The sequence below is a fragment of the Stegodyphus dumicola genome, chromosome 8 (genome assembly GCF_044657685.1).
Source record: "Stegodyphus dumicola isolate Sdum_Otavi_A_Nest chromosome 8, ASM4465768v1".
NCBI lineage: Eukaryota > Metazoa > Arthropoda > Arachnida > Araneae > Eresidae > Stegodyphus > Stegodyphus dumicola.
In genome coordinates this window covers 67,776,772-67,789,793 of record NC_140775.1, presented here as the reverse complement: position 1 = coordinate 67,789,793, position 13,022 = coordinate 67,776,772, and the positions used below count along the sequence as shown (strand labels likewise).

General features: G+C 34.3%; 1 protein-coding gene across 15 annotated transcripts in view; it reads right to left on the bottom strand.

Annotated features, from left to right (window-relative positions):
- Nucleotides 1-12,331, bottom strand: part of LOC118191434 (uncharacterized) — a 587,182-nt gene extending 574,851 nt beyond the window's left edge. For 6 of the 15 annotated variants that reach the window (XM_085821934.1, XM_085821947.1, XM_085821935.1 and 3 more), the window contains exon 1: nucleotides 10,921-12,327. In XM_085821934.1, coding sequence (XP_085678060.1) covers nucleotides 10,921-11,043 — 123 coding nt within the window. In that variant the 5' untranslated portion in view covers nucleotides 11,044-12,327. Of the gene's footprint in view, nucleotides 1-10,920 lie in introns of all 15 variants that reach the window. The other 9 variants (XM_085821940.1, XM_085821943.1, XM_085821941.1 and 6 more) reach the window with 5 other exon arrangements.
- Nucleotides 12,332-13,022: the final 691 nt, after the last annotated feature.

Here is a 13,022-nt window from a genome sequence, read left to right as displayed (position 1 = left end):
GCCTTATTTTCCGTGCTCTGGGTGTTCTGCAGTTCCTTCGTAGGTGGCCTTCAGAACCAATCTCCAACACCTTACAACCACTTTTTTCTCACTGCTACTCCGTATCAAAGCATCAACTTGTCTGGATAAATCATCTAAACGAGACATTAATTGATCCGATGGCTGGTGGACTCGCACAGCTCTGACTTGGTAGCGATCTCTGCGAATTGCTTGCTGGGCTGCCTCGAATTTCATGGCGTACACTAAAGCGCTTTTCAGATCTTTAACATCCGCCATTCGTAGAGCCTTCTGTATTTCAGGATCCCGGATGCCATCGATGAAATATTGCAGCGACAGAATTTCTCTTGTTTCTGTCGGGCACTCCGAAAAGGCGTGATGTGACAGCCTTTCAACATCCGTGGCGAGCTCCTGAAGTGTTTCGGTGGGCATCTGCTGACGGGATTTTAGTTGAAGCCTGCTGTAGTCTTTTAAACACTTCTCCCCAAAGCGCAGGACAGAGCTTCGAAATCTAACCTTTTGTTTTCGGGAAGAGTCTGAAGGATATCCACTGCGTCGGCTCTTAAAGAAGCGGCGAGATGACAGGCCTTAGCTTGGGAATCCCATCCATTCGCATCCGCCACGATAGAAAATTGTGTCTTATACACTTGCCAGGATGTCTTCCCATCATATGTGGATAGCTTCAGAGATGGACGAGCAGGCATCGGTAAGAATTTAAAATCATCACTCTTGCTCCCTGCCGTCGCTACGAATTTCTTTAAAGTTTCCATTTCTTTGGCAACTGCAGAAACTCTCTCATCAATTTGTTGTTCGATTTGGTGTTGGACGGCACAAACTCTTCCTTCAATTCGTTCCTCCACAGCAGAAACTCTCCCTTCTATATGTTCTTTTACAGAAGAAACTCTTTCTTCTATTTCTTCTTTCACCGAAGAAACTCTTTCTTCAATTTGATCTTTTACAAAAGAAACTTTTTCTTCAATTTGTCCAACTTTATTTTCAACTGTGTCAATTCTGCCTTCCATAGCTTCAAATTTATTTTCTATTATGCAGGTAATCTCTCTTTTCATTTCTTTTTGACCTGCTTCAATCTTTTCTTGACCAGCTTGAACGGCTTTCATTTCGTCCTTAACGGATTCCTGGCCCAATTTCATTTCTTCCTTAACGGAGTTGACGGCCCCTTCCATCTTTCCTTGGCTTGATTTCATCTCTTCTTTCATTTCTTCTTTAAACGAGGCAAAGGCTGTTATCAATTGCCTTAACTGCTCTTCCATCGCTCTTGTTATTGGCATTCGAATCCCACTTCTGACACCAAAAATTGTTGCGTGCGTACGGATTCGTTACTAAATAAATGCACAAGTCCGATGAAAAATAAACAAAAATTTATTATTATCACAACAAAAATGCTTAAATTTTCTCAAATTATCATGCAGTATTACAATATCTCACAGTAGTTATCTTTTAACTACTCAAATGTCCAATAGAACGTAATTCAAAACAGCTAAAGAACGCTAATCCGCGAATTCGCTACAATCAACAAGAGCAGCTTTCTAAACAACAATAAATTAAGCAACTACTACGAACTGAGATGTTTCCCTCATTTTATAAGATTTTAAAAATCACGCTCTAGAATTTTCTGGTACTTTCTTGAAATCAAAAAGACATATTTATTTATTTAATGCACGCGCTCTTGTATTTTCAATTTTTCGGCCTAGCTTTCTTTTAATATTCGTCACGCGCTGCACTGCGCGAGAAATAAAATCATTTAATTTATAATTGAACTAACATTAGCTTTTTAAATACCAAATTCGTAACAATACTCTTTAAGAGAGATTTGGCGCTGCTTCTCTTTATGATAGGTTCGACTACATACAGAAATTTATATTTGCATAAATTTCTCGAAAGCAAAAATTCTAAAGATTTTCACTGCTCTCTCTAAAGAACAGAGCAGTCAGTCAAAATCTGAAAATTGAAGGCCAACAGAAAATATTTACGATTTACTGAAAAGAGCTATTATGAGATATTTAACCTCTTCTAAAAATAATTAGAAATATAAAATCTGCATACTGGAAGGTATAAATAGTCTTTCAAGTTCGAATTACTACTTTCTTTAAACCACTCTATGTATCGTTTTCGCATAACAGGTTATATCCTGTTCTGACATATAAAATTTATAACCATGATCATGCCTTGGAAACCGACGAACGAGAAGAATAGAAAGAATCTGCACGTAGACCTTAGTAAGTGTTGTCACGGCGCCGAAACATAGGATCTTTAATTTATTTTCTCCACGCACATTTGTACATACAATTTTGGATCTAATGCTCTGCAGAATAGTGACGCTACCATTCTGCAGAGCATTAGATCCAAAATTTATCTTCAGACTTAATCATTCAGTTACTTAGCAAATTAAGCGATTTAAAAACTAAATAAATGCTATTTATTTTATTTTTTTAATGTATCTAACTGATTTAAATAAAAATACATTTAATTTGCAGCATTTTTAATAGATAAATTTTATGAGCATTTGTAATTTTGTTGTAAATCTAACACCAAATTCTATTTAATTAGTACAAAATCACATTTTTTTTTTAAAGTTACGACATTAAATAAATAAAAGACAAAATTCACTTTTTAATTTTAGAACATTTTTTAATTTAATTTTTATCTAATGCTTTGATTTCTAATGCTTATTTAATAAAATTTTTTTAAGTAATTATAATTCATGATAACCACCTTTATATGAAGACAAATTTCGTACAGCAGTCTTCATGCAGGAAGACCTTAACTGCACCCACCATTATATGAAACGGTATTTTGCGTTGAATCACTAAAAGTGATATGACGCTTTTAGAGATTCAACGCAAAATACCGTTTCGAGACTAATAGCCCTTCTGGGTTAACGCCCCTTTGGGCTAATAAGAAATAAATTAAAATAAATATTAAATACAGATCAATATATGGTAGGAAATAAATTACAATAAATATATAATTACATTACAATAGAGTTAATTTATTAGAATTACAACTGAAATAAGTTGTTGATACATAACAATAGCTGACATGAAATTATTTTCTTAGCATCAACAATTACAAAAGCAACCTTTTCGTTTAAGATTTAATAGTAATAAACATAATAAATTCTTCAAATTTTTTCAGGGGATATTTCTTTTTGCGGATCCACTGATTTTAGTATAAAACCTAGTTTTTGTAAATGCTACATCTCTCCACAATAGTCGTTTAATATAACGAAATTAAATAGTTTAACTCAGATGAAAGTGCAGTTTACTTCTCGACATTTTTTCCCTTGAATCCTCCTCCCCAAACTAAGCAAGCTGTAGAAACAGAAAGTTTACCATAATTTTTTACATATTCAATGAAGTGACACCTATAAGAAAGAATAACTTTATTTTTCACATTTTCTGATATTTGATTGATCTCGCTTGAAAATTATTAAGAAATGCAGTTAAGCCTAATTAGCTGTATTGAAGTTTCAGTTAAAACAAGCAAACCTCTCGAGGGTCACCTCTCTTGAAGGAATGCCATTGGATGTCAAATATCAGCTATGGCTAGCGACAGTTTTCATATTTTAGCATGGATGTAAGTTTCGCAAGGCAGTTTCCATTATAAAGGTTCTCCAAGAAAGCTTGATGCTTGCTTCTGAGATTATCTGAGATCTAAAGTGTACTCATCATATTCTCGAGGTTCGTCAGAACTGAAAAATGCCATAAAACGAGAAGCTCTACGGATTCCTCCTGCGATGTTTCTTTCTTCATTGTTGTCAACAATCTCTCGTATGCAATGCGTTATCGTCTGCGAGGGCACGTCTATCACCGTTATGGACTTCTGTCCCACTGTCTGCCTGCGTTTATTATCGTCTGCAAAGGTGGGAATATATTTGGGCAGGAAAAAAGTGGGTGCTGCCTTTTGAAAATTTCGAAATTTTTTTCACTGCAACTGTTATGCAAAATCTCTATTGTTTTAAACCGTCACAATCTTGAGCACATACCTTCAAATTGCAATATCTGAAATTTCTTTCGATTGTTTGAGCGGATACTCCTATGGGCTCATATATCAGGGAAGTTTTTTTATGATCATCCTGTACATTCGTATATGTGTGCATAATAATTCTCTCTAAACTGATTAAAATACCAAAAAGACAACATTTGCGAGTATATATATACACTGCTGGTCATTAAAATTGCAACACCATGAAGGAAAGAAAATATAAAAAAAAGATATTTATTGTGCGTAAACAGAATGGCATGAAGAGAAAATGATTACATTTGTAAGCAGTTTGGCAGTTTACAGCGATGCGAAATTAGTAGAAACAGCTGCCACACCTAGTAGCTAAAAAGGCCCTTACACAGTCAGGCATGGAGTCGAACTGAGCTTGAAAACGGTCAACTCATTCCTTACTGTATAAGGTATTTCCTCCAGCCATCTTGGCATGCCTTCCTGGTGTGGTGGTCTGCACGCTGTGCGCGTATTCCAGAGATCCGCGGTTCGATTCCCGGCGAAGGCGGTCGCTTATTTTTCAAGTCTTCTGCTTCCAAAAAATACCTAATGTCTCTACAACTGATTCAAGACTATACCACACTTCCTCATCCGTATTAGCTGGAAAGGGGTGGCGGGCCAGTCTTTCAGCAACCTATGTCCAGATGCTTTCAATAGGTAACAGATCTGGATAACGTGTAGGCCAGGGCAGCAAACGAAAGGTCAGAACACGACGTGCAACATTATCGACGTCTTGCATTATCTTGTTGGAAGATGGCGTTTGGCAGGCCTCGAAGATAAGACACTGTAGATATATTAGGATTATTTCGAAGCAGGAGACATGAAAAATGAGCAATGCCCTCGCTGGGAATCGAACCTCGGATCTTTCAAATAAGCGCAGAGTGTGCTGGCCATTACACCACGAAGGTGTGCTAAGAATGGGGGAGAAATACGTTATATACTTCCCCTTTTAAAGGGCGACTGAAGATTAGGCGACCCAAACGCCAAATTTTGGTGGTGAAGAATCTTCGGGCGCTACTGTAGACATTAGGTTATTTTGAAGCATGAAAAATGTGCAATGCCCTCGCCGGAACTCGAACCTCGGACCTCTGGAATACGCGCCGAGTGTGCTGTCCATTACACTTCGAATGCATGCTAAGAAAGCGGGAGAAATACCTCATAGCCAAACCACTGGACGTAAGATGTGAGAAATGTGTGGACCTGTGTTCAAATTATCGTCGATTCGAACTAGATTTAGTTTAAATTATCGTCGATTAGAACTGTGTCCACTAGAATGAGAAATCCACTGCACAGCTTTTCTTTTATGCAGTGCTTCAAATGTAATTCCTCTCTCGTGCATCGTCTAAATGTGCTGAAATACTAATCATTTGCATATCCCAACTTCTTCCTTTCATGTAATCTTGACGTTCTTCAGATCATTCCTTCTTGGTGTTGCAAATTTAATATCCAGCAGTGTATACTATATCGACAGTATGAGGCATGTTTTTAAAGTAAGTACCGTTTTGCATTCGGCATTTTGCGCGTGCGCGCTGTTTATCTATATCTGTTGGCAAGTCACAGATACCATTATGGAATTTTTGACCATGTTAACTTTGTTTTTAAGTATTTAAAATGGCTCAGCAGATAGATAAACTCACAAAATATGAAAAAGGATTGGTAATTTGTTTTCTTAATGCTAAAGTAACGAAAGTTCATCGTCAGATTAGTGAAGAGTATGGAGAAAACATTATGAGCAATAGGTTAGGGGTTTTAAAGATGACGCCACGAATGTTCATGATGATAACGAAGTGGACGACCTTCTGTCATCATTGCGTCATTTCGTTGGGAACAACTTGATCACACTCCGTAGAGTTCCGATTTAGCGTCTGTTCCTCCATTTGAAGAAACATTTGGGCTGTCTTAGCCACAGCGACGATGAGATGAAGACGATTGTGTTGCAGCGGGTGTCAAATCCCGGGGCAGGCTTTTGTGAACAGAGGATTAAAAAACTGGTTTCATGATACGATAAGTGCCTTGATATTGGCGGAAATTATGTAGAACAATTGATTACAATTGAATAATTTTTCATATAAAAATAAAATTGGAAAGAAAATTGTACTTGTTTCTTTTTTTTTATTTTCAAACAGTACTTACTTTAAAAACGTGCCTTGTATATATGCATGTGCAATACTTGGTTAAAAATCAACATGACGCTTTTCTATCACAAAAAGAGGAAAAAACTAAAACGGTGTTATCGGAAATTTGTGACTTATTGCCGACTCGAATTGAAATGGTACAATGTTTATCACATCAACATAAAAATGCATTGTAAAATTTTCAAAATACCTAACGTGTTTCTTTAAAATATTTTGATACTTCTTACTGCGTACAAGACTGTCAATAAAATGATTGAAACGTAACGAAGGAGAACAGGCTGCAAAACCTCAGGTGGTCAGTGTACCAATAAATGGGTACTATGAGAGGGCGAGAGGGGAATCCAGTTCCCCTCGCACGATAACACGCGAGCTGCAGGTCTAGTATGATGATGCATAACCGTCCAGCAGCCTCTCTCCGTGTGTCTCCAGACTCTAGTCCGACCATCGATCAAACTGCAGGCAGAAGCATGGTTCATTCGAAACACAAAGTCATGCCATTCAGATGCGCATCTTCGCAGTTGAGTGCACCGTTGCAAACGCCTCTGGTTTAACGTGAAGGATAAGTGAAGCAATAGGCGCCTTGCGGACAGTCCATGGTACTGTAAACGATGTCGAATTGTTCGTGCAGACACCGATTGTTGTGTTACATTGCATTCGTTCTGATATGGCTGAGGATGTGGCAGCGCGCTTCATCAGTGCCATGCCCACAATATGCTTGCCCTGCCGTGGAATGGTGTGACGAAGCGATTGCAACTGTTCTTGTCTGTCAGTCGTTCCCTCTTGTTGTTTGGCTACGTCCAACACTATGAGCAATTTCCCGGAAGGATAATTCGCAATCTCTGTATGCAGTGACCCTGCCTGAATGACGCTCGTGTTTTTCTGCGTGGCATACTGAAACTGCACACACAAAAAATCTCACGAGTCAATTCGTGACGGCAAATTCATTCGGATATTCAAACGGATTCGGACGGATATTCAAAACGGCAATTTTTCTTCCTTTTATATACGGATTGTAAGAAGCATTACAGATGCCCGTGATGTGTTCGTCAGTTGAAATCGTAATCATTTGCATATTCCATCGTGATATATACATGAAGCAAGTTTCATGCTGTTTGGATGTTTCCTTCATGGTGCTGTATTTATATGCAGGGAATTATATATCAGGCATATTATATTTAGAGTAAATATAGGGAGTGGTCGATAAATACCGCATAAACATTGCTCAAAGTTATTTCTGACTCTGAATAGATATGAAAAATTATATTTCTACTGCTAACAGATTTCGATGAATACGATAATAAAAAAGATCCTGCAAGGAGAAACAAAATAAATTTTATTTTAAATGTTATTGCAACTGCTTAAAATATTAAAATGGACTTCGGATTTATAAATAATATGTTTATGAAAGTATTCTTTTAGATATTTTATTGATTTTCATACAGAATACATTTAACTTTACGAAGAAAACTTACGGCATTTAACTTTACGAAGAAAACATTGATTGATGGCCGATTGATGTCTTTTAGCTAAACGAACATTGGTAATTTGCATAACATGACGGTCTAATTTAAGACGGATATAATAAATATACTCGTCTTAAATTGGATATATTTACTCAAAATGAAAACTTTAAAAGTGCATTTTTACCGTTTATGTTAGCTTAATTCATCTTTATTTGTAATGCCTAAAATAAAGTATTAATTTCTATCAAATTGCAGGTTGTGTATAAAAAAGAAGCAGATTTTACCTGCTTTCAGAAATCATAGTATAAAAACTCACGACCCATCTGATGCAGTAAATAAGATAGATCATGTTCCCTTGTTCAGTTAGTTTCCGTGCGTTATTTCAGCGCAATTGTTCTTCGGCGATTGATGTATCAAAGTGGGCAAAATGACTGTTCTGTTGCGCTCTTGGCCTTCCAGAGTCAAATGTATAATTTTATTTTATCATCTTTCTCTAAGTGACTAATCTGCTCCCATTTTATTAATTTTAATTGTATTTAATTTTCGTGATTTTTTATCACTGATTTTCATTTTATTTACTTATTCTCTGTTTAATTCATTATCATTATATTTATAATTATTCACTCATTTTATTTTGTATTTCATTTAATTTTATGTAATCGCCGTTTATTTATTTTTATTTACCTTGCATGACGGCCTTCCAGCAGAGTTCAAAACTCTTAACTTTAAAAATAAACTTGTTGTAGATTTTAAACTTTAAGAAATGAAAGCTCCCAAGCAAGTAAAACTTGCTACTGATTTTTGGACCACCATAGATACATATGTAATTACATATCTATGTAGTATAAAATGTAAATTGAAGTACCAAATTTAATTTTAAGCAGTCTTTTTATCAGCACAATCATTTTATTTTGGTATTTCCCTTTTATGTCTCAAAAATAGTAACAAAACTCTCTAAATTGGGCCATTTCAAAAATTAATAGCCATCAAATGACCCTTACATAAGGCTGTTAACGGAGATGGGTTTACAGACTGAAACTCAATCAATTTCGAAAGCTTTTATTAGGCAGTAGGAAAATTGCAAAACATAATTACATCATTATGAACTACAATTTCTTCTTGAACAATCGCGTTTGCCTTTTCTTCGCTTTTTTTTAATTAGCCGCTGTTGTCTTCAAAAATGTAAAATGTTACAGAACAAGCGGGCTTATTGAGGCAGTTTATTTTGTGTTGGCTAATTAAAATGCTTGTTACCGAAAATAAAAAGGAATAATTAAATTCGGCCACGTCTGCAACTTCTTTATGCATCAAAATCTTTTCGTCAACATTTCTAAATTATACATATGCAAATATGACCTAAGCGCGATAAAAGTTACATCCTAAGGTAAGAGCGAGAGATATATTGAAGAAAAAACATTAAACTACGTAACAATGATGGATCAAAGAAAAGTTTTAAACTAAAATTGTAATATTGGAATAAAAATCGATTAATAAAACCAATATCCTTTTTCAGCAGAAAGCATTTCACATATTAACATAAAAAATATAAAATGAATACTTACTATATAAAACCTATAGAAATAAGAAAACAATATTGAATATTCTAGAACTTTTAAAGAACGCATATCCTAGTCATATTTCAACTTCTAAAATAAAATTAGGGGCTACGATGCAGAAATCAGAACACAACCCAAATTCCACTTTTGCTTAATTTCAGTTTACCTAGAAAAGAAATTGATTAAATAAATGGGAATTATCATTATTATGTTTTCTTTTACTAAGTTTCATGCAGATCTTCGTTTTTCCACAACATTTTCTTTTCTTTCTCCAATTTTTAAAGCAGGTCGGGGGAGGGGGGTTTCCATCCTTATTAATGTGTTTATACATTTTTCACTCTCTCTTTTTCCATATATGTAATATAATAAAAGAATGTGTAGAATATACAGCTACCAAAAATCGCAAGTTACCTAACATGAAGAAGGCAGAAATTCGAAAAACAACTTGGAGCATAAATTTGGAAATCAAGTCTGAAACAGAATTAAATAAATCTAAAAACAAAATAAACAAATAAAAAAGTTGATTATTGCTTGATTGTTGTTTGTCGAGAAGCAAGCCGAAGAAATTATCAGCAGAGCCTTCGATGATAATTTCTATAAGCTACTTTTTGACAAAAACTAAGGAATTATTAAAGTGTTTTGTTTCTATAATAATTTATTTCTATTTTGGGTTTGATTTTCATATTTTTGATTCACATTGTTTTTATTATGTACTTTTCTGTTAGATAGATTGCCAGTTTGGGTAAGTGTGTATTCCATATTTTTTATCTTGTTCTTTTGCTGATTAATTAGTTTCGCAGCATTTTGTGACATATTAACAGCATTTTGTAAAATTAAACGTTCTTCAGTTTTCCATATCTCGTCCTCTCTCTCTCTTTATATATATATATATATATATATTTCTATTTTATTTTTATATTATTTTTATATTATTTTTATGTTCTCTTTGATTTGTTTTTGCAAAGTTTGCATTATTTATCTTTTTTATAATCTTCTATGTTTATTTCAACTTTACTTTGATTTCGATTTCATAATGACAATTTCCAATGTTTAATTTCTACAAATAATATAGTACTCAAATACATAAAGATGATAGTGTCGGGGACGATTACTCGAGTTTTACAAGATTTCTCTACAGTAATTGATTTTTACTCCAAATTGAATTGACTAAAATGCTTCATGAGAATCAGTTCTTTGAGTAACAACTATTCGCGGAAATATTTGGCCTGACTAGAATTGCCGGTTTGGCTTTAATTTATAACTCGAGTAAAGACGAAACACTTTCATATTTACGTATTTCTATCAATTATTGATCATTGAACGGGAGTTGGTTTGTTCCCCTTGAAAAGTCAACTAATTTCCGATCAATGACAATAATTACATGTTTTAATTTTTACTTTTACAATTGTAATATTATTCTTCGTGATGATTTAACTCCAGTCCCCGTTAAAACATTATTAACATTTTGCTTTCAAATTACTTCAAAACATCTTTCAAAATATAACTTACCAGTATGGATGCACACTTTTAAAATAATTCTACTTTAATTAAACTTAGGAGATAATATAATCAATTAATCAATACGGTTTAGGAAATAAATTATATATATATATATAAAGTGGATAACCCCTTAGGATTCGTGAGGGCAGAGAAGCAAATTGTTTCGATTACGAGCAACATGTTCAGAAGAATTATAGCTCTAGAGGAAATCGGAAAACATATTACAAAGCATAGAAAACGCAGAAAAGCACTTACTTTTTTATGATGGGGGCTGTGATGAGGCCGTGGTAAGCTGTAATCCCTGTAGCCATGGTGAGTGTGCCGTGGGCTGCGAGTGGCAGCGATGTCCACAGGAATGTGACTCACGAACTGAGTCATCACTCCCTTCTGCCGACTTTACTGATTGCTTTTATTACAGTTTTGCGATTTGTCAATCGAATTCCCTTGAAGCTAAGGGAAAATCCTTAATTTACTACAGTAGAATCTCGGCGATACTTTGATTTCTTCTTCAAAAAACGTCTTTGTCTTTTATCACTTCAGTTATTAATTTTCATATGTTTCATTATTAACATTTAAATCACTGGCTAGATATTTACAGCAAGTTCAAGCAATAAATTTTATATTAGTTATTTTCCATTGTTTTGTTGTTCACTTCTTGTTGTCTTCTTAATTGTTTTTAGAAACATCGAAGATTTATTGCATTAATTTATTGACGTTGTGCAGAAATGTATTCAAAAATAGTTGCAAAGAATTTTGTGAATAATTAGTTCATCATCAAAAAGTATTTTGTATTGGATAGCAGATAATATAAGTTGTTTTCTCTCATGAACGTGCAAAAAAGTAAATACGTGATTTAAATGTTGTTGAAATAAACACCAATTACTCTATTTTGGTCCGCGAAAACGATTACTGTATAAATGCTAATTGTAATCACATTAACGATATTACACTATTTCTGGATTTTAATTTTTAAATCGAGGAATTGAGAAATAATTTTGTTCACACTCACTTTGTGAAGTCATTCATCCCCAAAAAAGAAAAACTGAAAATTTTCCGCGTAGTATGTATCGATAGTAGCTTTTCAGTTTTCAAAGGTTTGAAGCACACAATTCTAATACAGAAATAATATGAAAATAAAGTATGTCAGGTATTTTTAAGATATGAAATACAAGTTTGCAAAGAATTTCAAGTGCAGCATAATATTTTGCAACTAAATATGTATTTCACCTCAAGAATTTCTCGTTTGGTCGAAATAGAAATATAAATTATCAGCTTGTCGATATGCTTAGAACTTTGAGAATGATAAAATCCTGTTAACGAAAAACTATAAAGCTGTTTTAAACTGTAATTACTCACTGCTGTCTATTGTTTCTCTATTACTGAAGACACACAGGAATTTCTTGCCGAAATGATGATTCAGTTGCTGAATTCCTGAAATTATTCTTCAGCAGTATCCAAACAGCTGCAGCCCAAATCCAGATACAAGTTTTTCTAAAACTACTCCGGGACATCAACACAAATAATAAATAAAACTATAGTTTTCACTGACTGGTTTACTGGACAGAAAACTGCCTCCCGTTCCGGGGTATTAGGATCGTATAGGAAACGAAGGGAGGGATTATGTTTAGGTTTGGCAGACGGGTTTCAGCTTGAAAATATTGGAAGCAACGGGTGAGCCGGAGTCCATGTTGTTACCGAGCATAGGGCCAGCAGGAGAGGATGACAGTTACGCAATGTTTTGTAAACCCAAAATATCGCCAATGGTCGCCAATGCTGGCAAAACGGGGGCGTAACAAAAAGAGCGCTGCGCGCAACAACAACTATTTCATTAAAGTTTTTGAGAGCAATCTGTTGATGAATGACCTTCATTAGACAACAACTGGTTGCAATTAATCGCTGATTAATTCCTTCATGATGTTTAATAGTGCCAATTCCTTTTGATATAAATAAATTAACTTAAATAAGGAATCGTTAGAGAATGGTTTGCCTAAAAAATTAGTACTCAAGTAATGTTTGCAAATTATAACAAATCACAATCACTATGGTCTATTCTTTTACTCAAATTATTGGAAAATAATATATGATAGAACTTTAGATGAAAGTCTTTCAAAAACAGGTTATCTAAATTTTGGGATAAAATATTTTTAATGCGCATTGTTGTCATAATCAGAACACACGCTAGAAATGTTTTGGGAACATCAAAGAGTTGTCAAAAGCTTTAAATAATTTACTCTCAGATTTGTAATATTTATCTTTGCTTTAAATGAGTTAATTCCTATATAACTCAAGATTGAATTCATGCAAAATTTTGAAATTGTATTTGCTATGAAATACATGCTGAAAATTTATATTTAGTA